General features: G+C 47.0%; 11 protein-coding genes across 11 annotated transcripts; 7 read left to right on the forward strand and 4 right to left on the reverse strand.

Annotated features, from left to right (window-relative positions):
• Positions 1 to 35: 35 nt before the first annotated feature.
• Positions 36 to 1,585, forward strand: F5Y00DRAFT_263784 (putative monooxygenase; the record flags this gene model as incomplete). Its single annotated transcript, XM_048011558.1, has 2 exons — positions 36 to 340; positions 403 to 1,585. The coding sequence occupies 2 exons, from the start codon at positions 36 to 38 to the stop codon at positions 1,583 to 1,585; spliced, it is 1,488 nt and encodes a 495-aa protein (XP_047863134.1).
• A 282-nt stretch (positions 1,586 to 1,867) lies between these two features.
• Positions 1,868 to 2,948, reverse strand: F5Y00DRAFT_271326 (uncharacterized protein; the record flags this gene model as incomplete). Its single annotated transcript, XM_048012779.1, has 2 exons — positions 2,010 to 2,948; positions 1,868 to 1,949 (listed from the first exon to the last, which is right to left on the reverse strand). The coding sequence occupies exons 1-2, from the start codon at positions 2,921 to 2,923 to the stop codon at positions 1,868 to 1,870; spliced, it is 996 nt and encodes a 331-aa protein (XP_047863135.1). The 5' UTR covers positions 2,924 to 2,948.
• Positions 2,949 to 3,915: 967 nt separating this feature from the next.
• Positions 3,916 to 5,718, forward strand: F5Y00DRAFT_241981 (uncharacterized protein). Its single transcript, XM_048008435.1, has 2 exons — positions 3,916 to 5,129; positions 5,314 to 5,718. Exon 1 carries the CDS (start codon positions 4,317 to 4,319, stop codon positions 4,989 to 4,991), a length of 675 nt encoding a protein of 224 aa, XP_047863136.1. The 5' UTR covers positions 3,916 to 4,316; the 3' UTR covers positions 4,992 to 5,129; positions 5,314 to 5,718.
• F5Y00DRAFT_241982 (putative methyltransferase-domain-containing protein) lies at positions 5,712 to 7,289 on the forward strand. The gene has a single exon (XM_048008436.1). It carries the CDS (start codon positions 5,886 to 5,888, stop codon positions 7,077 to 7,079), a length of 1,194 nt encoding a protein of 397 aa, XP_047863137.1. The 5' UTR covers positions 5,712 to 5,885; the 3' UTR covers positions 7,080 to 7,289.
• A 1,922-nt stretch (positions 7,290 to 9,211) lies between these two features.
• F5Y00DRAFT_241984 (uncharacterized protein) lies at positions 9,212 to 10,176 on the reverse strand. Its single transcript, XM_048008437.1, has one exon. It carries the CDS (start codon positions 9,721 to 9,723, stop codon positions 9,274 to 9,276), a length of 450 nt encoding a protein of 149 aa, XP_047863138.1. The 5' UTR covers positions 9,724 to 10,176; the 3' UTR covers positions 9,212 to 9,273.
• Positions 10,177 to 10,207: 31 nt separating this feature from the next.
• On the forward strand, positions 10,208 to 12,007 carry F5Y00DRAFT_241986 (glycosyltransferase family 1 protein). The gene is made up of 2 exons (XM_048008438.1): positions 10,208 to 10,371; positions 10,418 to 12,007. The coding sequence occupies exon 2, from the start codon at positions 10,480 to 10,482 to the stop codon at positions 11,998 to 12,000; it is 1,521 nt and encodes a 506-aa protein (XP_047863139.1). The 5' UTR covers positions 10,208 to 10,371; positions 10,418 to 10,479; the 3' UTR covers positions 12,001 to 12,007.
• F5Y00DRAFT_241989 (transcription initiation factor TFIID subunit 5) lies at positions 12,008 to 15,462 on the reverse strand. The gene is made up of 4 exons (XM_048008439.1): positions 15,127 to 15,462; positions 14,412 to 14,612; positions 13,544 to 14,358; positions 12,008 to 13,491 (listed from the first exon to the last, which is right to left on the reverse strand). The coding sequence occupies exons 1-4, from the start codon at positions 15,283 to 15,285 to the stop codon at positions 12,387 to 12,389; spliced, it is 2,280 nt and encodes a 759-aa protein (XP_047863140.1). The 5' UTR covers positions 15,286 to 15,462; the 3' UTR covers positions 12,008 to 12,386.
• A 235-nt stretch (positions 15,463 to 15,697) lies between these two features.
• On the forward strand, positions 15,698 to 16,706 carry F5Y00DRAFT_241991 (mediator complex, subunit Med11). Its single transcript, XM_048008440.1, has 2 exons — positions 15,698 to 15,983; positions 16,037 to 16,706. The coding sequence occupies exons 1-2, from the start codon at positions 15,903 to 15,905 to the stop codon at positions 16,481 to 16,483; spliced, it is 528 nt and encodes a 175-aa protein (XP_047863141.1). The 5' UTR covers positions 15,698 to 15,902; the 3' UTR covers positions 16,484 to 16,706.
• A 285-nt stretch (positions 16,707 to 16,991) lies between these two features.
• On the forward strand, positions 16,992 to 19,269 carry F5Y00DRAFT_123045 (Vps5-domain-containing protein). The gene is made up of 6 exons (XM_048004084.1): positions 16,992 to 17,127; positions 17,182 to 17,229; positions 17,296 to 17,798; positions 17,856 to 18,236; positions 18,285 to 18,887; positions 18,940 to 19,269. Exons 1-6 carry the CDS (start codon positions 17,091 to 17,093, stop codon positions 19,099 to 19,101), a joined length of 1,734 nt encoding a protein of 577 aa, XP_047863142.1. The 5' UTR covers positions 16,992 to 17,090; the 3' UTR covers positions 19,102 to 19,269.
• Positions 19,270 to 20,172, reverse strand: F5Y00DRAFT_123043 (uncharacterized protein). Its single transcript, XM_048004083.1, has one exon. It carries the CDS (start codon positions 20,026 to 20,028, stop codon positions 19,438 to 19,440), a length of 591 nt encoding a protein of 196 aa, XP_047863143.1. The 5' UTR covers positions 20,029 to 20,172; the 3' UTR covers positions 19,270 to 19,437.
• A 139-nt stretch (positions 20,173 to 20,311) lies between these two features.
• On the forward strand, positions 20,312 to 21,805 carry F5Y00DRAFT_241996 (flavin reductase like domain-containing protein). Its single transcript, XM_048008441.1, has 2 exons — positions 20,312 to 20,530; positions 20,601 to 21,805. Exons 1-2 carry the CDS (start codon positions 20,401 to 20,403, stop codon positions 21,452 to 21,454), a joined length of 984 nt encoding a protein of 327 aa, XP_047863144.1. The 5' UTR covers positions 20,312 to 20,400; the 3' UTR covers positions 21,455 to 21,805.
• The last annotated feature ends 270 nt before the right edge of the window (positions 21,806 to 22,075 follow it).

A 22,075-nucleotide genomic window follows, 5' to 3' on the forward strand; every position in this document is an offset into this window, starting at 1 on the left:
TAATAACCGGTTTTAAAAGATAATCGGTTTTGAACATGGCTACTGGAGAAAACCCGTTTCGGATCATAATTGTTGGAGGCGGACTCGTAGGTCTCACTACGGCGCATATCTTATCCAAAACGGACATCGACTTCGTTATACTTGAACGACATGAGAACTTAACACCCGAGCTCGGCTCGCTCCTAAGCTTATGGCCGCCGACATTTCGCATCTTAGACCAGCTAGATCTCCAAGATGTAGTAAAGCCCGTCCTCAACCCTATCGACTATGCAATTAATATGTCTGCCGACGATGAGTCCATATTCCTAAAGTGGAACGGCGGAGAGTTGATCAAACAAAAGTATGCCAATCCAGAATCAAGGTAATAAGTACGAAACTGAGCTTACAACTATCGTAATCTAGCCACGGGTACGGAATCCAGGTTACTCACCGCCCGCTATTCATTGAAGCCTTATATCAAAGCCTACCTGACAGTGCGAAAGCACGGATCAAAGTCAAGAAGCACGTCGCCAAAGTGAACGTGTCAGATGATGGAGTGGTCGTCGAGTGTGCCGACGGTACTGTGGAAAGGGGCTCTATTGTGATGGGCGTAGATGGCGTCCACAGTAGGGTTCGCCAATGCATGCAGGCGATGGAGGAGGGCAGGGCAGCTCCTAGCATATCAGAAACGCCCAAGAGTCCCTACCTCGCTACGTTTAAGATGGTCTTTGGGAGCGTACCTATCCCGCCGACATTACCGAAGAATACCAATCACGAATGCGCGTCAGAAGGTGTATCGGTTCAGCTTCTCACTGGTAACTCTCAGGCATGGTTCGGCGTGTACGAAGCGTTTGATAAACCTACGTCAGAACGCATCAAATATACCGAAAAGGATAAGCAGCAGGCCATACAGAAATGGGGACATCTGTATGCCGCTCCCGGTGTGACAGTGCGCGATATTTTCAGTTTACAGAATGGAAACTTCGGTATGATCAACCTAGAGGAAGGTCGTGTGGACAAGTGGTATTGGAATCGCATCGTTCTCGTGAGTGATGCTATTCGGAAACTAGAGCCTCATGCCGGATTAGGGTATAATAGCGGTGTGGCCGACGTAGTCGTTCTCGTGAATAAGCTCCGGCGCTTACTCCAGACTACTCGGTCACCCGATACGAAAGCCTTAGAAGCGCTATTCGCCGACTACCAGGAGGAGCGGAAAAAGGAGGAGCCAATGATTCAAGACATGTCTATCCGTCGGGCCCGGCTTTGCGCGTGGCTCAGCCCAATGGATAAGATCATGGCCAAATACATCATCCCCTACACTAACTTTGCAGTATACAGCACAACCCACAAATACGGACCAGTCGTCTCCCGAGCTCCTATCCTAGACTGGTTAGAAGAGAAGTCCAACAATCCAAAGAACGTGCGAATACCCTACGTCCACCACCCTATCATCAACGGGGAGAAGCCAAAGAATGCGTTATCAAGAAACCATAGCTACTACAGCCTATCAGCCTTTGTCGGAATGATCACCGCGGCTGCTCTTGCTGCACTAGGACTCCAATACTACCATAGGATCTTGACAATGATAGAATCCATGGCGACCTAGAAATGCGTAGAGAACCTTTTTCTTTCTCATTTCGTACCTAATATATAGGGGAGGGGAGAGACGGATGTAATAAGTGCAGGCAGTTCTAACCCGAGATATGTTCATAACATTTATACATTATATTAGATGTTAGGATAAGGGTCTTATAAGAATAGAAGATATGACCTTGCGATCGGAAATCTACCCAACTCTAACATTACCAAACAAATAAAAGATCGGGCTTAACTAACATTAAGTTCTCTCAAATCAACCCAGTAATTTAGGACCCCTTCTCGAGTCGCGTTAAAAGTACATAGGAGTCGGAACGATGCGGCCATAGCGATCGAACTGAATGTAAGGGCTCGAGCTTGCTGATCCAAGGAACCTAGAATCCAGTAAGTACCTAATATATATCCGTAAAATCCTCCAGACGAACGACTCTTACACGGTCCTGTGATCAGTCTCACGGTCGAAACCACTCTTCCACGCCCAGATATCCTCCATATCCAAGCGGTGCTCCGTCTTAGGCTTACCCTGCGCAAGACGCAGCTTTTCAAAGTATACATATGCGGCATAGAAGACGGTGCCCTTAGCTCCTGTTTTGGCACCGTGACCACGACGGAAATCATTAAGTTGTTTTGACTGGATGCTCTCAATCGTAGGCGCATTGAGCTGCGCGTACAGATCACGAAAGAATTGGGCCCGTGTTACTCCCTGAGTCTCCAGGTGCGCACTGATCTTCCGTCGGATCTCGTCGGATGAGTCCCACCAGCTAACCAAGTCTATCTCCTCATCGTCTAAGGAGATGTGCTTGATGTCTGGGAGTGAAACCACCGCCGGTAACATTTTTGAATCCGACCTGCTTGTGTGTGACCTCGGAGAATTGGCCCCTTGCGTTTGCTTCTTCGTATTCGGCATCGCTAACTTCACTACTTGGCGTCGCTTCAACCATGTCCAAGTGTTGTGATATGCGGAACTATCCTGTCCACCGTCGGGCCCAGTCTGTCTAGGAAAAGTATTCAGAGTATTTGTATTGCACCCGATAACTCGAGAAAATTCAGTCTTGTTCATAATATTGGCCTCGAGAAACTTTCTGATCCAGCTGCGCACAACATCGCAGCTGGGCATCGTCTCGTCTTCGAAGGCATCGGAACTGATGATGTCGTCTAGGCCACGAATGAGAGCTGCGAATTCCCCTTCAAATGATATACCCGCCTTACGCTTCTTACTCAATGATGCATCGGTGGCCGTAATACCCTTCGTAATTGCAAGTTTAATTTTCACCGACGTAGTCCTCCGTTGCACAGCTAAAGCTTGTGTCTTGCTTTCTTTACCTCCAGCTTGACCCGCGTCTTTCATTCCGAAAGAATGAATGGACTCCCCACATGAAGGACTTGACGTATCATCTGTCTGGTCACTAGATCTACCCTTAGACAACGTCTTTTAATAAGTCGCCCTCGCACGTAACGAGTTGACGCGATTACTGGCATCTTCGAGGACCTTACGTTTCTGTTATCATAGTAGTTAACATAATGAAGTCCTGGTTTACCTTAACTTATTCATTATGGATTATCATACAGGAGCACTTCTAGTTTTGGGTGGCATTTTGAGTTGTCTGTTTCTTCGCGGTCTCTGTTGTCGAAAAACTCACTTGTTGATGGTGGGACACGCGTTGTATTCCAGAAAAGGCGTTTGAACTGGTGGACATCGCTGAAGTGTTAAAGCTAGGGTCTATTGTATTAATTCGTTTTCTTTCCCGAGTAACTACCTGTTATGTTAGGCAAGTATTTAGCACATAATAGTAGCAAGAAGCATGTTAACCTATAGTGCATGATGAAGTTACGATATACTCTAAAGATAAATAATGAGCACATGGGAAGCATAACTAAATTTAGCCAATTCTGATTTATATTTATTAAAGTATAAAATGAATATAAGGCTTTTTAACAATGTTATTTAAGATATTCATTAGATGTTTAGAAGCTAGGCAATTTAGACCACATGTGTATTATTCGGGCGACTCAAACAAGAGTATCTACCTAAAGTAACTATTCCTCTCAGGTGAAGACGTATGCTAATGTCACGGAACAGTCCTTATAAACTTGGATAGTATCGATAGTTCGATATACTGTTAACAATCAACTTTTGGTGGCGTGGCGGTATGATAGCCATATTTTATACCCTTACAGCCACTACGTAAATCGATCATGCTAAGATCATACAACGAAGACAACAATATAGGTCATTATACGGCTTTATAAATGGATTAACCACCCCAAATTATTCGAAGTAAAGATAAATAATCACGAACATGGATATTTCCCGGCTATCGGGTATATGATATAACTTTGGCTATCCCCGTATACCTTTATCCCACAAAAGAATTGAAAACCACAGGCACTTCTTGGAAGATATCAAGTAATACTGCCCGTTAAACTTAAGTTCAGTCTCAATCGAGGTGACGAAAGTGGCAACGACTTCTATTAGGCGCTAGGTATTGTATGGTTTCTAGACTCGATGGGCGGATGATGATCTTCCAGCTCTTTGGAATTGCCGAACCAACCCCACACAAAATTCATATGGCTATTCTCTTCGAGTACGACAGTATCATCTTCTTTGCCGGTTTGGACATCATGTAATAATTCATATTTAGGAGGAGCTACCCCGACTCACCCCAAATGTAGGAAAGGCAGTCATCGCAAGTTTTCACTTCGTTTCTATTCGGCACCAGTTCCCTTAGGCAAGATTGAAGATGTTGAGACTCACCCTCGCCGCTCTAGGGCTCCTTGCAGCTCAGACCGTAGCACAATGCACCCGCGAAGACCTCATTGCTGCTACTGACAGTCTCCTGGCAGCACAGACTGCGGGAACTCCCGACACAGTAGCTCCTCTGGCCGACACCGTGGTCTACTTGGAAGCATTCAAGACGGCTGACATCAAGACTGGAATACTATCTCACCCGCTCAATATTGACTTCAATCGCAGTCTCCACGACACCACTCAATGCGCAACATACACCGAAATCGTCGTCACAGACAAGGCGCACCCGTACGTCATAGGCACGCAACTGCGCTTCGCCGACGGAAAGATAGCCAATATCAGCTCTCTCGTTACTGATCAGGGTGACTGGCTATTCAACGCCACCGGTACCCTCTACTGGGCATCTCAGGAGAAGTGGGACCCAATCCCGGAGGAAGAGCGCGACAGCCGCGAGGTGATCCAGGCCGCAGCCGACGCCTACGCCGATCTCTTCAACGACAAGTCCGTACAAGTCCCTTGGGGACACCCTTGCGCACGTCTTGAGGGTGGCGCGTACACTGGTTCGGGATCAGCCGACGACAGGTGCGATGTCGGTGTTCCCAGTGGTAAGTCATATCTATTTAGAATAACGATGAGATTTGATAGATTACTAACGCTCGAGTTATAGGAGTCAGCCTGAGCAACCGTCGTTATGTCATTGACGAGACTCTCGGTGCTGTTGACGTCTTCATCGACTTTGCGACCGTCCCGGACAGCCACGAGTTCCGAGTTGAGAAAGGCAAGCTTCGCTACGTCCATACTATAACTGTTATGGGTGGTTAAGTAGTGTGAGAGAAAGGTTCTATTCCTGTAGCGAGCCTAGTATCGCGGGTTGATTGAAAGGGAAATTATCGGGTACGAACAGCACATGTATGCGTGTACGGTCAATAGAAAATAAAACACCATTGAACAGTCTTACACGAAGAGATAGGGGCAACAGGTGTACTGACTTATTATGACGGGTAGATACCTGAGTAATAATCCTTTTTTTAATATATACCTCTTAAGATATCACAGCGAATATGCTGGGATGCAGCCATCGTGGAGACCGATAATGTGCTTAGAACAAACCATTCAGAAATGTACAATGTACAATACCGATTTGAATGTACCTTATGTTTACGAAGATGTTGTGAATTTAGTATATAAAAGGTGTTATTAAAAATTAAAATATCGGTGATATAGATCTGACTACGAGATCTAACTCTATCCAAGTAGAGACAGTCGTAGCCAACGGAAGAAGCACATGGAAAACGGCGAGTCAGGGTTTCGTTGTATCCACCGCTATCGCCGAGCCTTTTCACGATAGTAACAAAAAATTGGGTGGCAAGTGGGTCTTATTTGAGATCCACTCCGTTGGGCCCGTTCTAGGCCCCGGCGCAATAATCCATCTCACCTTTTTTCCCTAATTCATAAAACCCTCACTAGTCGCTCATTATCTTATTATGTTCTTGTTTTATCTCTTTTTCATTCGTTAGGTCATCGACCCGGAGACGGACCGCGAGTCTGACCGAGGACTCCAATGAACCCAGCGGGTCATCTGCTGTCTCCTACGAGCAGCCTGCCGCCTTTACGTTCGTTGACTGCACTCAATAAGGAACGAATATTCTCGGCTCTAGATAACCTTTATGAGCTGTATTGCCCCGTCTCGTTGCCACGGGCAGTTAAGTCGCAACTCGAACATGGGAAGGCGCATGATGAATTGCTGGTCCAACCGGTCGACTCTGGCTACGTCTCCGAGGATGATATAGACTCGGAATATGATCTTGACGAGTTGCGTGCCGATGCCTTTGAGCGCAACTTCGCTATCCGTTGGTTGACGACTTTAATTGCCAGCGCGGAAGAGCTACCCCTGAGTGATGAAGACGAGCGCGAGCAGGCGGTTGATAAGGCTTCCTTCATCCTTGCCTCGTTCACCAAACTTGCGGACCAAGATGACGTAGAAGATTCCGGAATTACGCGAGATTTTTCTTTCGAGTTAGCGCTATTCTCCGATCAGGCTTCTCCTAGGTTAAAGGAGTCTAGCATTCGTGAAAAGGTTTCGATAGACGTGAGACTCAATGATGCGCCACAAACCACCACAGATCACACCGATGTTGGCCTACAGAGCTGGGGTGCATCCATTGTCTTCTCCGACCTGTTATGTTCGTCACCGGGCCGGCTCGGACTTAGTCAAGAAACACTCGGCTCGTCTCCGCGTATCATCGAGCTTGGTGCCGGGACGGGACTAGTCAGTCTTGTTCTTGCCAAAGCGCTACCTCACTTCGGTGTATCCGATGCTACCCTGATAGCAACAGATTATCATCCGGCTGTTCTTGAGAATCTACAGTCTAATGTGAAGCTTAGCCGGGTAGGCGTAGAGACATGCTTCCTCGATTGGTCCGCCCCTATCTTGGAAGCACCACTCGACTTATCAGCAGACATGCTGGTAGCGACCGACGTGATATACGCACCTGAGCATGCTATGTGGCTTCGAGACTGCGCGACTCGCCTGCTCGCACCTAAGGGTGTGTTCTGGCTGCTCATGACCATACGCCCAAATGGCCGCTTCGAAGCTGTGATCGACTCCGTCGAAGCCGCTTTCAACAGATCGCACCCCAAAACATCAGATAACCGGCATCTCGCAATTCTAGACATGGAGGGTGTCGAAAAGCGCCGTGGCGTTGGACGCGGGGATGAGAGCGGATATAAACTATTTAGGATTGGGTGGGCTTAGACGAACAAACTAGAGTTAGAAGGGTGGTAGACTTATACAGCTAGACATGTGATAGAGTTACAGTATAGAACATTTCATGGCCGTACAGATGCGGCATAAAGGCGTATTAGATACCTGAGTCTGTTTTAATTTATCATAATAATTTAGAGCTTCTATCCTCGGAATGGTCACTACCTAAGCTACCATGTGAACTATGCGATTCCCTTCACGTATTCTACATACCTCCTAACACCATCCAGAAGGTAGTTTCAGCAAAGGAAAAGAGATACTTACCTAGGTAGGTAGTTTTATCATGTCTCAACACCTGTTTATATGAAATTAATACATAGGTACCTAATATATATGACAGCAAAAATAATACTGCCCCACACCGGAGTTCGGATTCGGTATAAGACTCGTCGGACATAAATACCTAAGGAGTGTAATAGTAGAAGATGACATTTGTGTTACTGAACGCTTCGCTGGTATATTACCCCCCATCCCTGTAAATCCAGAGATCTAATTATGTCCAACTAACTACCTCGACCTAAAGACAAAGAATGAGATTACTCTGCTCGCTTGACAGAAAAGGGATTCGGCGTAAAGATCCCGAATCGACCAAAACTACGGCCCAGTTAGCCATAACCTATTGTTCATTAGTAAATAATGTCTTAACTAACTGTGAATTACATATTGACTTTCAACAAAAGGGATCTTACCGCCGGTCTGTACGTGTTCGCCGACATGAACCTCGGCTCCAGCTAAGTCGCGACCCCGTCACTGGCCCCCCCAGTGGGGACCACCCATTTTATATGGGAAATCAGCAAAATCGCATATTCGTAATTAATTCAAGAAAATAGTTTTAGTCCTGGGTTGAGGTCGCGTTCCTTGCCATAAGTTGATGTAGCGTACTGATACTTTACTTGATCGTATTCCTTTGCTTGATACCCGTAATAGTTGCCATTATTCTTGAAGTAACTCTATGGATATTTCTTTTGCGTTTCATACGATGCTAACTATCCAAGAGGCATATGCCTCGGCCCTCGGTACTTATAGCCCTACACGTCTCTATGATACTCCGATGGGGTTCACCCGGTGTACTCAAGAGCTTATCATGCGCTTGACTCAGCTGTCAGCTCATGTCGTGCGCATCCGACCATTATTACGCCTTTGGCACGAGATGTATGATGCGGATATCTTATCTTACTTTGTAGTATGCGGTATCGAGTCTTACGTTAGCACAACAAAGAACCCCGGATTATGACAAGGAGCCACACTCTTAAGGCACTAATTCATCGTGTAAGGCTATTTATTAGTACTTGTAATAGGCAGCCATTATCACTCCGTAACTCAGCCTCATATCAGTAGGTATTTGATGTAAGAATGACAATGCAGCAGCTATTATAATACCCTTGATTGTTCCGAGCTGTCAGGATTAGATGCCCTTTGAGGTGAATCATGCACAAAGTGAATGTCTAGGGTAGGTAGACCAAGTAGTAGATTGTATTGAACTAGTAACGCCTGGCTTTCTAACCTCTGACGAGGGCGCTTCGCGCCTCTTATATAGTCGTAGAGACCCCCTGTAGCCACCCTGACCCACTATACCCTGACACGAGCTGAAAGCTAAGGTAATTCTCTACTTTGAACAAGCGAGAATGAAGGGAAAAGCAATTGATTTATGAGTACTTTTAATACTGTCATATTAACTTGGCTATCATGGCTTATGTTAACTCCCCCGACTGGCAGAAAGCAAACTCTCAAGGTACTGTCAGCAGATATGTCGCTATTACCCCGAGTCTTACTTGACGATCCCATGTCCATTTAGAGGTGTGGCTTAAGCTAAATTCCTAGCTCCCTACCTTAGGTACCTATTAGTCGTGACTGCTTTTTGCTGGTTTATATGACTTTCTCATAACAGATAGCTTCTAAACTTAGGGGTAATATGACATAACTATCAATATTCCGAGAACGGGGAACTTTTATCCTGCAGAAATACAAAGGTATCAAAACTCTGTTACCTACAACTTTTTCTATTTTATCATATGTAGTTAGGTACCTATATATCAAGCTAGAGATGCCCTACGTGTGAAGTTCACTTCTATTTCATATCCACCAATTACCCGAGATATGTATAATGTCTATATATATTTGTTAGAGAGTAGAGCAAGATCGGGAAATGGTTACCTAGAGGCCGATATACGGACACATCACCATTTTAATGCCATAACTGGTAAGATTCCTGAATCAGCTGTGGCCAGTTAATCCCAGCATACTCGCTGGGAAAGCGGTATTCCTTCTCAACACGCCTAGTATCTTCCTGAACTCTGAACCAACTATCCCATCTGATCCCAAGACTTCCGTAAACCTCCATGGCCGATGGTTCTTCTGAGCCCATCATTACGTCCGGGCTTTCTGGCCACACATAGCAACCACTGCCACCCGAAAAGTTTATATGTTCCACATTTTGCCATGGTTCTGATATGTAGTCACTATCTTCATTATTGTCGGTAGTCGTAGAGCCCGCTACGTCTTCATCAAACCTACCAGGACTTTGAGATAGATCAGAACTGAAGTCTGAGTCTGACGGGCAGGAAGCTCCGTCTAGATCGAAATATAATGCGATGATTTCATCCTCTTCGAGCTCAGATCCTTCATATTGCGCCATTATCTTAAGTTTCTTGAGCTTCAGCCACCGATTGAAGACCTAAGTTTGACAATATAGTTAAGTAGAAATCGCTATTTGAGGGGGTTACCAAGAACAAGATAAAACTATTTTAATTCCTGCCCTCTCTGACCATATTGTGCAAGTGCCAGAGAACACGAAGCTATGAACAGACACCGTGGCTATTTTGTATCATATCAACATGTCCTGTTAGTATATACGACTTTAAGTTTGACTCGAGTTCATTGTGGAACTTCTTGAAAGGAAGAAAGGTATTATAACATACAAAGATAGCTATAAGGAAGACTATGCTTTAAATATGAACAATGACCAATCCTCAAGACAATGTATACAATGTAAAAAGACTATAAAAAGTCTGTTTACATAATAAAGGGGGGGCTTAGTCAGCGCATCGTGTCGCCAGCCACATGTCAATGCAATTCATCCGGTGCACCGGGTTAGGGGTGCATAAGGCCCCGTTAGGTATCGAACCTAGGTAGGTAAGGTTAGATAAGTAAGACACAACAACGCGTCTTAAGGGAAGTGCTTTATAGATATATAGGAAGGTGCTTGCCCATCAGTCTTACCTATAATCTTTAAATCTTCTAGCATCCGAGCTACCTGATTAGTGTGAAACTTAGGATATATTAGGTTAGGTTAGGTACCTACCTACGGTATGTAAGCTTATTTATAGTAGGTTCTATTTCGAAGCCCGAACACAAGCGAAAACACAGAAACAGAAATAGAAACATCGTCATAATGACGAACCCGGAGCCGATTCAAGCCGAAACACACCGTCCCTTTGTGCTAATCGTCTGCCATTCCTTAACGGGCCATCTCTCTCCTCTGATTCGCATAGCTACAGCTCTTCACACGCTAGGCTGGGATACTTTCTTCCTAGGACCAACCGCACACCGCCGAGGTATAGAAGCAGCCGGCGCCGTCTTTTTACCTTTACGGGACGATGCCGACCTCGACGATAAGGCCTACTATGAAAATCCGCCTTGTCCCGGATACGCAGCACTGCACTGGTCTGAGCGCGTGCTGATTGACCTGCACAAGCAGTGTCTCGATCCTCTTCCTACGCAATGGTCCTGCTTTGTGGACGCCCTGAGAGAGTTACGGACTCGCGATCCGGAGCGCAAGATTATCTTATTAGCTGAAGCATTCTTCTATGGTATCTTACCGCTGTTCTATGGGGCACCACTTCCCGATGATTTGAGATTGGAAGAAATTCTGTTGGGATCGTTGTGCGTCTCGGTGACCGTACCCGCGATCCGTAGTGTCGACTTACCGCCTGTCGGGTATCCCTTTCCCTTCGACTCGTCGGCAGATGGCCGTGTGCGTAACGCGAGGCTCTGGGAATGGAGCTGGGAGCGCAAAGCTAGCTACCTAACCGCACTCCTAAACGCTAAGATGCGCGAGGCGGGTGCTCATCGCCCCGTCGACGAGATATTCCTCTCAGGCGCAAATTATCTGTGCCATGATACTATCCTACAGCTCGGCGTCCCTGGATTTGAATATCCACGCAGTGATTGGCCTCCCAACTTCAAGTTTGCGGGACTAGTGCAAGGCCCGCCACCGAGCAGCAAACCTGGAGCGCAGCCTTCCTCTCCTACTCCTACTCATCATACGAAAACTCCTAACTTCTCTTGGTGGCCCGAGCTCATATCCAATACCGCTCTTTCTACTCTTCTACCCTCGGACCCGTGCCGTGTCGCAAAAAAGAAGGTTATCGTCGTTGCGCAAGGCACTGTAGAGATCAACCCATACGATTTAATAGTACCTACACTGCATGCCTTCGCCAACAGGTCGGATGTGCTGGTTGTTGCCATACTCGGGTGGAAGGATGCCAATCTATCTAACTACGGAGTCGATATTGAGGTTCCACCTAACGCTCGTATCGCTGACTACCTTTCGTACGATGCGGCACTGGCCCACGCTGACGTATGGGTACATAACGCGGGATTCGGCGCTGTGAACCACGGTATTGCGAACGGGGTCCCTATGGTAGTCGCGGGCGAAGGAATGGATAAAACGGAAAACTCGCGACGAGTGGCCTGGTCCGGGATTGGAGTCGACCTTGGCTGCGCGAAACCATCAGTTGAGCAGGTTAGAGGAGGCGTCGAACGCGTACTAGAAGATGAAGGGTTTACAAAACGCGTGCGGGAGCTACAGAAACAGAGTCAGGAGATAGACTGCTTCGGCATGGTTCACAGTGAACTAGTTAGGATAATGAAAACACAGCCTAGCATTAAGCAACGGAGCCTAGGGTTTTAATGAAGAAGGTTTGCATTTACTACCTGCTGCTAATTTCTAGCCAGTATCCATGAGCAGAATGGTATCAGATCAATCAAGTTGCTTCCCGTAACACTTCCATTAACGATTAACTTCTTAGCACCCTCTTATTTAGAGAATGCAGTCCATGACATGCCACCTCAAACCTCCTTCCAGTATCTATACATACTCGTACAATTAGCAAATTTTTAGCAATAAGCTGTACTTGATAACGCCGTGTTGAAAGGGCATGCTTCATGCCATATGATCACTCATAGGATGACCAGCTTATCGAACATGTGCTCCTAAGCATAGACAATAATCTATTGAGAAAGGATTGACAAGCCCGGATCGATAAGATAACAAAGGAGGTATAGACTTTATCGAACTTATCGAGCTGTATCCTGAGTCTCGGGACAGTAAGATCCGCCAGCTAACACGAGGTTCATGCGAGTAAACTGAACCTTGATAACAGGTGTTTTCTTCGTCGCAAACGCGCTAATCTGGTCCGCTGTTATCATGACGTCCTTGCCCTTCCTCTTGCCCGCACCACCAGCTGCGCCGCTGATAGGTTGCGTCGTCTGCCCATTTTGTTTGCTGTCGCCTTGTCCACCTGCCGCAACAGTTGTGCTATCCCCGTCCTGTTGGTTTGCGGGACGACTGCCTTCGGCCGGCATCTCGACGTCCCAAACGCGCACCGTGTTATCCTGTCCGCCGGATACGAGCACGGTACTCTCAACACTGAAGCTGAGTGACCAGATTCCACCACGTCCATGACCGCGGCAACGCTTGATGCGGGTGGCCTTATCTATATCCCATAGAAAGATGTTACCACCGATATCAGCTGAGGCGAGGATCTTGCCGTTGGGGGCGCACTCCATTGCAGATATATATTCGGTATGGCCCGTAAATATACGAACGCAGTTGCCACTAACCACAGACCACATGCGGATCGATTTGTCTGTCTCGTCAGAGGCTGAGAATACGTACGTGCCATTGGGATGCCACGCCACGGCCGAAATGGCGGTGTCGTGGCCGACAAGGAGACGTTGTGCTGATGCGTGGTCTTGAGACCAGACTCTGACAGTTTTATCCCACCCGCCAGTCACGAAGTAGTGACCATGCGGACTCCACGAGAGACAGAAGACTGGGCCATCGTGGCCCTTGTAAATGCAAAGGCAGGCCCAAACCTCGAGAGACCACAATCGTACTTGGCCATCAGCCGAACAGGAAAGAAGAAGCTTGCTATCTGTCTCCGGCTGAGGCGAGCCTTCGTAAATATTACGATCTAGGTTGGCTACAGCATCCGAGAAAGCCACGGAATAGACGGGAGCAGAATGGCCGATTAACTTGCGGTTGTTGACTTTCAAGTCCTTCTCAGGCGCCAGACGAGTCTTCAGAGCTTTGCCGTCAAGAGACCATACGCGAATGTATGATTCTGTCGTTCCCACCGCCACAAGTTCTTGGTCTTTCGAGAAATCCATGCACGAGATGCTAGATGAAGTTAACACAGAGTCCTACGCTAGCCAGCTAAAGTAATGCTTACCTGCCGAGATGATTGTGGAATGTGAACATGCAAACTGAAACGCCAGGGCCTACACCACCGGTGCGACCTTCAATTCTAAACCGATCTCGGTTCTCTCGAACTTTCTGCATTTCCATGACGACGTCCCTTGCTCTCGACGGGGGGTATGGGATATCTGTTCGCTGTGGAGAATCGCCTGATTCTCTCTTAATAGGATGCATGGCATTGAATTCTTCTACTAATGTAGGGAATCCTTCTCGGGGTGGGCGAAGCTTATCCTCTTCTTCCAACTCAGCAACCACATCACCCCGGAGCTCAGGGTCTATCGGGAGTGGTCCAAGCTTCAGAGCGGCCGTGTTGTCAAGGATGTTGCGGTTGGCAAGCCCACTGCGACTGGAGACACCCGGGATACCTTCTTGGATGTCGACTTCGTCGAGTTCCTGATGCCGAGCACGGCGGTAAATAGCTTCGAAGCTAAACGGTTCGATAGGACCCCGATCCACGGAATCAACACGACAGTGTTGCTGTATGATATCAAGAATTACGGCTCCACACTGTTCCAAGTCTCGCTCCAAAAAGTGGAATAGATGTCCCGTTAGAGACTTGCTGATCGGAATGACGTACTGGTTCTCTAGATACGCCTTGGCAAACGCGTTCTCCCGGACGTGTATGGAGAGAGTTATGGTAGACAGACTCTTCAACTCGTCTGGATGCGTCTTTTCAAAACGGCTCCGGATTTGCTCCAAAAGTTCCTGTGCATGAGTATAGGAAGCCTGGCTAACCAAGCGGAGGTAGGAGTAAATGAAGAGAGGCCAAAGAATCTTCCCCAATTCAAACTATCCACGTGTAAGACGACCGTCATCTCGTTTTAGCTAGCGATAATACATACCTTGTAAAGATCGACTCCATTATCGACCCATCTTGCAAAATGTTTGAATGCGCCCAGATACTTCCCCGCAGGAAGGAACTTGTTGGGGGCTACTGCATCAACATTATCACGAGGTTTGCCGTTCTCGTTGATATCCTTCACCTCCTGACGGAAGATCTCCTCTGTACGGTTATACCCTTTCTTAATCAGATAATCTGTAACCTAAACAATATAATTAGCCTCGTTTAATATTAAATGAAGTATAACTGAAGCGAAATGGAAAATCATGCAAATCCAGGCATACTAGTTCAGAGAAGGGTCTTGGTGTAAATCTTGGTGTAATGAACTTCTGAGTATGGGTTTGACCCTCGCGGCTCTGCTCGCTGGAAACTCTAGACCCCTTCAGAACGTCATTCAAGGGTGGAAGTTGAAGAGCAGAGCGTTTCGGCATGGTTGTAAGTTTATGAATATAGATAGAAAGTGGTCTGAACGATGATCCGGATTTAATAGTCCGGTATGCTCTCGCGCGCGTTTTAATTGCGGGCAAGCACGAAATGAATAGACATTGAGTGGTAATTTGGTAATTACCTAGGCATCAATGAATAATACAAGAGATGGGGGAAGAATGTTTGTAGTGATGGCGAAACTCCAAGGAGGTTGATGACCTTGAAGAGTGAAAGTTTGTTGAAAGAATGAAAATAATTAATCGAAAAGAGAAAAGAAAGTCACGGCTTACGATTTGGTTAAGATTCTGGTTGCTACTACCAGTTGCTGTTGAAGCTGAGGTAGTGGCGGGGTTGCTACCGGCACCTGGAGTCGTAGTTGACGGCTGCGGTTGGGGGGTGAAGTTATTGCTAGATGCACCTCCAGCACTTGGCGGTGCTGTATTAGACATGGTGAAAGACGTATACACGACTCGCGTATTTAATCGACTTATGGGATCCTGATGCCTAACAATAGTAGCCTAGCAACAATACTATATCAAGTACTGTGATTCCCATAGAAACCGAATGAGCACCTAAAGATAGCATAGTGTTAGCATATTTGAGGAGACGCGATTGAAGTGTAGAGGTTGAGGCTCAACTGAAAAGGACAGGCTGATGCAGGTACATATATACGTACACAAAATAAGGTTGAAGACCCCACCGTGTTCCCGGGGTGCTTTATGTACCTATGTACCTAAGGTATGTGCATGTGTTGTGGAATGATGATGCACGTGCTAAGTTGTGATTTGTGAGTAAGCTCAACTGAGGCAGCTTAAATATTTTTTGTAAGTACCTAGGTAACTACCGTACCCTGACCAGCACGCCCAACTCCAGGTACCTTAGTAGTTACAAAGTTACAAAGTTGCAATGCATCAACATAAGCACATGGTCTTCCTTTATTTTAATACATAACAAAGCAAAAATCTCTTAAATGCGTTTCTTATTTATTTTTTATCTTTCATTCATCAAATATAATTTAAATCGAGCCCAATTTCCTTAGGCAGCTTCTTACTGCGGTACAAGCTCCATGATGGAGACCAATGAACAACCCCAATTTGTGCCTTTCACCAAGGCTGAGCGCATTGAACAATTAGGCGAGATCGATCGGGTTCGTCGCCTACATCATTTTACCCTTGCCTCCTAAAGCTAACGTTTAATCAGAACATCGTAAGCCTACTACGCTCCACTGCTCAAGCCATTCAAACCCTCGGAAGACAACAATCCCAAGGGGAGGATACTATCATGACAGACGAAAAAGACCAGCAATCGCAGGTCTTCCAAAGCTCGATGAATGATTTCCTCCGTACGTTGCGAGCTGTTAACGTCGGTATGAAACGACAGATATGGGGTCTTGAAGAGGAGCATATCATATCCCTGGAAAATAAGGACGGTCCTAATACTAGAGATGAGGGCGGCGAGGCCCAGGGAGTTGGCAATCGCAATACCCCAATCAAGCCGGATGGCGATGGGAAGATTGGTGGACTCGATGTGGGCTGGCTCAACAGCCGAAGCGACGAGGTTGAGAGGGGTATGGAGACTGATCTTTGGGCCGAAGCCGAGTCATATCTACAACGGCTTCTAAAGCAACACGAGGCCACCCAAAACTAGGAACAGATGATGGATATGCGATGAGTTTACTCTATGGTTGACTGAGATGTCCCATATGATGAGGGTTAAAATAGGACAGCATTAGCATTTGACGGCGTTTAAGGAGTACGGGTATACCATAGGTCTTATCCATCTTCAGTCTGCCTATTAGGTAGCTGAATTATATTTGTTTTTTTTTTTTTTTTTTTCAAACCTGATATAAATTCTAGCCAATAAGGGGATCTTTCACCCTCCTGATTAATGTTTTCTATTGAAGACACGATCCAACACGTAAACTGGAAATACATCTTTTATATCGGTAGGTAGGTAAGCCCCTGAGCAAGTAGATGATCCCTAGTAAAAGTGCCTATATTGAAATTTAGTACATTAGCACATGTGAACGTACCTTTAGCCCCACTTTGCGAAAGCCGGAGGTAGGCTGCCACCGCCGCACCGGCAGCACCAACCGAAAGCTACTAGAACCAACGTAACACCTCCAAAAACATCATAGGCTTATCCCATAAATGTACCTGCTTTCATCAACTCTCCTACATTAGGTAATTTACGACGCCCTTAATTCCGGGCCAACTACTCTTCACTCTTCACTCTCAACTGTGAAGTATCCATCATGGATTTAGGAGAAGCAGGCGATTCACCTTGGGGTGGTATGATTACATTATCCTCTTTTTGTCCTGTACAATTTGCTTAACCATGATCAGATGTCCCATCCCAATCAGCTTCGATATCTCCTACCTTCGACCAAGAGGGTCTGTTTATTTCACCCTGCTCGCAACATACTATGCATAGTCGCTAACGCTAGGTGAATTATATAGAAAGTTCTACCAAGACTCAAGATGCTGAGACCTCGCAGCAATCGCAATCCTCTGTTAAGTCATCCGCCGGTCGCCCTTCTAGGGGTCCAGTGCGTCGCCTAGTAGCCCAGCCGACAAAACTCGAAGCCGTCGATGATCCTCTAGGTCCTCTGGGTCCTTTAGGGGCCACTGCTGGACCAGGCGCAGATGCGCAGGCTGATGAACCGCCAGCTCCGCCGCAGAAGGAACAGATGGTAATTCGAACAACCATGCCACCACCGGCGCAAAAGAGACCGGGACCTGCGGATCCTCACCATATTGACGATGAAGAGTTCGATCGCCCGCTTGGCCCAAGAGCTCCTCCTCCCGTACAGGCTGCGCAACCAAGCCCGATCAGGCCCACGAGTCAGCCTAGCGTTAGCATAGAACAGGCAGCTAAGCCTATCTTCCGTATTGCTGTCGGCGACCCGCATAAAGTCGGAGACTTGACGAGTTCACATATTGTCTATTCCGTTCGTACGCAGGTATGAAGGAGAACCCGGGCTGATACTTATGGTATTTGCTGACCTAATGGCGAGTAGACAACATCGAAAGGTTACAAGCAACCCGAGTTTGAGGTTAAGCGACGATACCGTGATTTCCTATGGCTTTATAACACAATGCATGGAAACAACCCCGGTGTTGTTGTACCGCCTCCTCCTGAAAAGCAAGCTCTTAACCGCTTTGAGAGTAATTTCGTCGAGTCTCGTCGAGCCGCTCTAGAAAAGATGTTAAACAAAATTGCCGCACACCCGACGCTTCAGAATGATCCCGATCTGAAGCTGTTCCTAGAGAGCGAGTCCTTTAATGTCGACGTCAAGCACAAAGAAAGGAGAGATCCCATACCCGGGGAGAGTAAAGGCGTTCTGGGATCGCTTGGTATCAATGTCGGAGGCGGTAGCAAATTTGTCGAACAAGACGATGTAAGTTTCTGGGTCTTCCTTTTGGAGATAAGTGTTAACCATTTATAGTGGTTCCACGATCGACGAGTTTATCTGGATGCTTTGGAAAATCAGCTTAAGGCATTAATGAAGTCTATGGATGTCATGGTCAACCAACGCAAAGCTATGGCGGAAGCAGCCGGCGATTTCTCTGCCTCCTTACATGCTCTATCCACTGTAGAGCTGAGTCCTACGCTTTCCGGGCCACTAGACGCCCTGTCGGAGCTGCAGCTTACCATACGAGACGTCTACGACCGCCAAGCCCAGCAGGATGTATTGACTTTTGGCATCACCATCGACGAGTATATTCGATTGATCGGTAGCGTCAAGCAAGCATTCGCGCAGCGGCAAAAGGCCTTCTATTCGTGGCACAGCGCCGAATCTGAGCTGCAGAAACGCAAGTCCGCTCAAGACAAGCTACTTCGGCAGGGAAGGTCGCAACAGGATCGCCTCAACCAGGTTGGTGCCGAAGTGGCGGACGCCGAACGTAAGGTTCATCAGGCCAGGCTGCTTTTCGAGGATATGGGGAGATTGATGCGATCTGAGCTCGATCGTTTCGAGAGAGAAAAGGTGGAAGATTTCAAGTCTTCTGTCGAGACTTTCCTAGAGAGCGCCGTCGAAGCGCAAAAGGAGGTGAGTACAATTGATCCTATTTCTATAAAAATAGCGCTAACTCTTTGAATAGTTGATTGAGAAGTGGGAGACGTTCCTAATGCAGCTAGATGCTGAGGATGACGAGACTGTATTCTACCGTCCGCCTGTATACCAGGGTAATGATAAGTCTACGGGGCGCGGAAACACCGCAATAGATCGAGCACGGGCTACTATCGATCAAGATTCAGACTAATAAAATTATATGGTCATCTTTATAATTTGATATCTTTTTTTATACGATTCAGATGGCGAAGATTCAGTCGAGGCTTTGGACAGATGTATACATAGTTGTACAAATGATATAGGAGAAGAGGCATTCAGTTGCCCTTCACTCCTTAATCGCTAGCAGCTCCTTCATCACAAATGTTAGCATTCCAAGCTATTATATACCCCAAGCAAGCTCCCATCTCGGCATAGCATTTCGGGATTCTTTCGTTCCGCCTTTCAGCTCCGTAGATAACAGAGTAGGTCGTCCTCTAGAATGTCGGTGGGCTCAGGTTTCCATTTCACTTGTCTATAATCCCCGTCCCTATTTCTTCTTTCCCGACTGTTTGGCCGGCCTAGTCGGCTCTTTAATCTGATCCTGGTTGGTCGAGTAATTCGAGATCAAATCGCTTAGTGCATCGTAGCGCTCATCCACGGGGTCACTCTTGCTCGTCTTCTTAGCTGCGGCAGCTAGTTTTGCCACAACTCCCTCGGTACCTTCACCACCCTCCGCAGTAGCAGCATCAGCATCGGCGCCCTCCTCCCGCGCCGCCTCGATATCCCATCCGCGTCCGAACCTGCCGCGGAAAGCAGCCAGCTTACCGGCCTCATCGACCTCGACGTTGCGCAGGGAGCTGTCGGAAGGCTGCCATAGGATGTGGTTGCGCGTGTCCTTGGTGCTCTTGTATAGCGCGAGCGGCGACGTCGTGCGATGCGTGTACGTCGATCCGTCTGTTTGCTGGACGAGCTGGGTGAACGTGTACGGTCGCCGCGGTCGGCGGATGATGGTTGCAGCTCGTGAGGGCGTGTGCGAGAGTGGCGTGTGCGAGGGTTTTGATATGGAGGGTTGAGGAGTGTGGATGCTGGTGGTAATGTTTGGACGCCGTGGTATGGCGCTTGGGAGTCTAGCCGCCATTGCTTGTAATATATTTATTCAGCCCAAGTGACGATTTATGAGTGTATTTCTGAATTATTCGGATCGGCGCTTTGTCAATTGGTTCGTTCTTTTCTCAGTGGTCTCTTTTTATCGGCGATATAATCGATATTTCTTATGCTGGACTTTTTTTTGGTGGAGTGAAAGTTGGGAAATTTCGATATGGTTGAGCTTGCCGGCCCGAATGCGGCTGACCGGCTGGCAGGGTCCGTTATCATTATCGTTATCCGCGCTTTCTTATCGGAATTTTTAAGCGGGAGCTTCTGTTCTTTAAATCTTGATTTCTTCCTTCAATGATGATGACGAAAAGAGCCAATTGGGCTTCAGTAGTAACATTGGCCTTCATGGACTGAAATGAAGAGTCTTGATGGTCTACGGTGGACGTTGAAGTCCACAAGACCACAATATGCTTCCTTCTACACCATACCAAGAGCTCAGGTGAGCTTCTTAACCCGGAAGAGTTCCGAACAAGTTGGACAAGCCGGTGAGCATAACATTATATAAAGTACCTAATATATATCACTGTATTCAAGCTTATAATACAAATTCGGTAGGTTCTCCTAGATTTTTATATCACGGCAGAGTACCCGAGAGGCCCGTCAAGCCCTCGAATCCTACACGGCATGTGCTTTCTCAGCCCATGCGCGCTGTCATGCGCCAAATCCCACACCCCGTAGTCGTTATTACGACTCTAGAGAACGCACATAGTATATCCGAGCTCATAGATGGTTCCAAAGATCAAGTCCTACCTCCGGTCCCTAGAGCCATGACCGTGTCGTCATTTACGTCTTTATCTGTCGATCCCGTACCGCGGGTCACCTTTAATGTTTCTCTACCGAGCACAACTTATCAAGCCCTTATGAAATGCGGGAGGTTCAATGCTCATATACTCAGTAGCGACGACCATGGTGTTAGAATCGCAGATTTATTCACTCGAGGCAACAGGCTTCCGCCAGCCGAGGAGACAACTAAAGACGGAGGACAACCAGACCTAGGTGTCCTTGCGGGTTTGGAAAAACTCGGGGTTCAGGTGTTAGGGCGGGAGATATGGCGACAAGAATGGGAGCAGGCTAAAGACTATAGGAAAAAGGTTGCTGCCGCTGGAAATATGGGTACGAATAACCCCGAGGTCGACTTGCCGCCATCAGGCACTCTGCCGGTGTTACAGGGCCAAGGCGTTATGCACGTGTTAAAGTGCAAATACCGCCACTTACCGCCTCCCGTAGAAGGAGACTTTGATCATCATGCCATCGTCATCGGGGAGGTCCTAGACATAATATCCGGAGAATCTAGGGATGAGAATAGCATCGCGCTCGCGTATGCGGATAGAGCATACCGACAGATAGGAGAGAAGCTATTAGACAGACCTACATCTGGCCAAGGATCCTCTTCAGCCGGGAAGGCATAATGGCAGATTGACGTATTTACAAGGGAATTAGACGTTCGATGAAGAGTCCGCAGTAATGTCCGTCTAATTCAACATCCTACTAGGCCATGTCCATAGTTCTACGAAATTTAACTCATAGAGAAAGCGAAGTATACCACCCTCAAATATCTACCATTCTTATTATATGCAAAATCGTACATAAAACATGATTCCAGTCACGTTAATCATGGGGGGGAAATCCTATAGCGAGGCAGGGTAGCAATATCAAAACTTGTATTCTCAATTGTGCTTTCTCAATACTCGAGGTTTCAGAAGGCCTTAGCCGTCTGTTTCTACAAAGGTCTGGCCTTGGTATTTACGATTCTCAGGGGCCAGTTATGAATAATTAATTATTACTTATTTACGTCTTAGAAGCATAGTTTAAGCATCACTCGGTACAGTCCGGATCGTTATTCCCACTACCAGATAATCATCGAAACTCAGAATCCCAGGGAGTCCTTCGAGAGGCAGAAATGCCACATCCAACATTATCCCGTTGCATAGGTAGAACCCATTTGCCATCATCCCATCCAGTCAGCCAGTGATGAGAATATTCTTCCACCTTAGTTTCGATACTGAATATCCACCCCACGACGAGTCGCA

The sequence above is a fragment of the Daldinia vernicosa genome, assembly GCF_022497035.1.
Source record: "Daldinia vernicosa strain CBS 139.73 unplaced genomic scaffold F5Y00scaffold_36, whole genome shotgun sequence".
NCBI classification, from domain to species: domain Eukaryota; kingdom Fungi; phylum Ascomycota; class Sordariomycetes; order Xylariales; family Hypoxylaceae; genus Daldinia; species Daldinia vernicosa.

What these genes read in the sequence shown, in the direction of transcription:
- F5Y00DRAFT_241982 (XM_048008436.1), top strand. Translation starts at nt 5,886, where the DNA reads ATGAACCCAGCGGGTCATCTGCTGTCTCCTACGAGCAGCCTGCCGCCT.
- F5Y00DRAFT_123045 (XM_048004084.1), top strand. Translation starts at nt 17,091, where the DNA reads ATGGATTTAGGAGAAGCAGGCGATTCACCTTGGGGTG. An exon ending in TCTATTCCGTTCGTACGCAG is followed by an intron (nt 17,799 to 17,855) that starts GTATGAAGGAGA and finishes AATGGCGAGTAG; the next exon opens with ACAACATCGAAAGGTTACAA. An exon ending in AATTTGTCGAACAAGACGAT is followed by an intron (nt 18,237 to 18,284) that starts GTAAGTTTCTGG and finishes AACCATTTATAG; the next exon opens with TGGTTCCACGATCGACGAGT.
- F5Y00DRAFT_241984 (XM_048008437.1), bottom strand. Translation starts at nt 9,723, where the DNA reads ATGGCGCAATATGAAGGATCTGAGCTCGAAGAGGATGAAATCATCGCA.
- F5Y00DRAFT_241981 (XM_048008435.1), top strand. Translation starts at nt 4,317, where the DNA reads ATGTTGAGACTCACCCTCGCCGCTCTAGGGCTCCTTGCAGCTCAGACC.
- F5Y00DRAFT_241996 (XM_048008441.1), top strand. Translation starts at nt 20,401, where the DNA reads ATGAAGAGTCTTGATGGTCTACGGTGGACGTTGAAGTCCACAAGACCA. An exon ending in CGAACAAGTTGGACAAGCCG is followed by an intron (nt 20,531 to 20,600) that starts GTGAGCATAACA and finishes CAAATTCGGTAG; the next exon opens with GTTCTCCTAGATTTTTATAT.
- F5Y00DRAFT_123043 (XM_048004083.1), bottom strand. Translation starts at nt 20,028, where the DNA reads ATGGCGGCTAGACTCCCAAGCGCCATACCACGGCGTCCAAACATTACC.
- F5Y00DRAFT_241991 (XM_048008440.1), top strand. Translation starts at nt 15,903, where the DNA reads ATGATGGAGACCAATGAACAACCCCAATTTGTGCCTTTCACCAAGGCT. An exon ending in AATTAGGCGAGATCGATCGG is followed by an intron (nt 15,984 to 16,036) that starts GTTCGTCGCCTA and finishes ACGTTTAATCAG; the next exon opens with AACATCGTAAGCCTACTACG.
- F5Y00DRAFT_241989 (XM_048008439.1), bottom strand. Translation starts at nt 15,285, where the DNA reads ATGTCTAATACAGCACCGCCAAGTGCTGGAGGTGCATCTAGCAATAAC. An exon ending in ACCAGAATCTTAACCAAATC is followed by an intron (nt 14,613 to 15,126) that starts GTAAGCCGTGAC and finishes TATATTGTTTAG; the next exon opens with GTTACAGATTATCTGATTAA. An exon ending in TTCCACAATCATCTCGGCAG is followed by an intron (nt 13,492 to 13,543) that starts GTAAGCATTACT and finishes AACTTCATCTAG; the next exon opens with CATCTCGTGCATGGATTTCT.
- F5Y00DRAFT_241986 (XM_048008438.1), top strand. Translation starts at nt 10,480, where the DNA reads ATGACGAACCCGGAGCCGATTCAAGCCGAAACACACCGTCCCTTTGTG.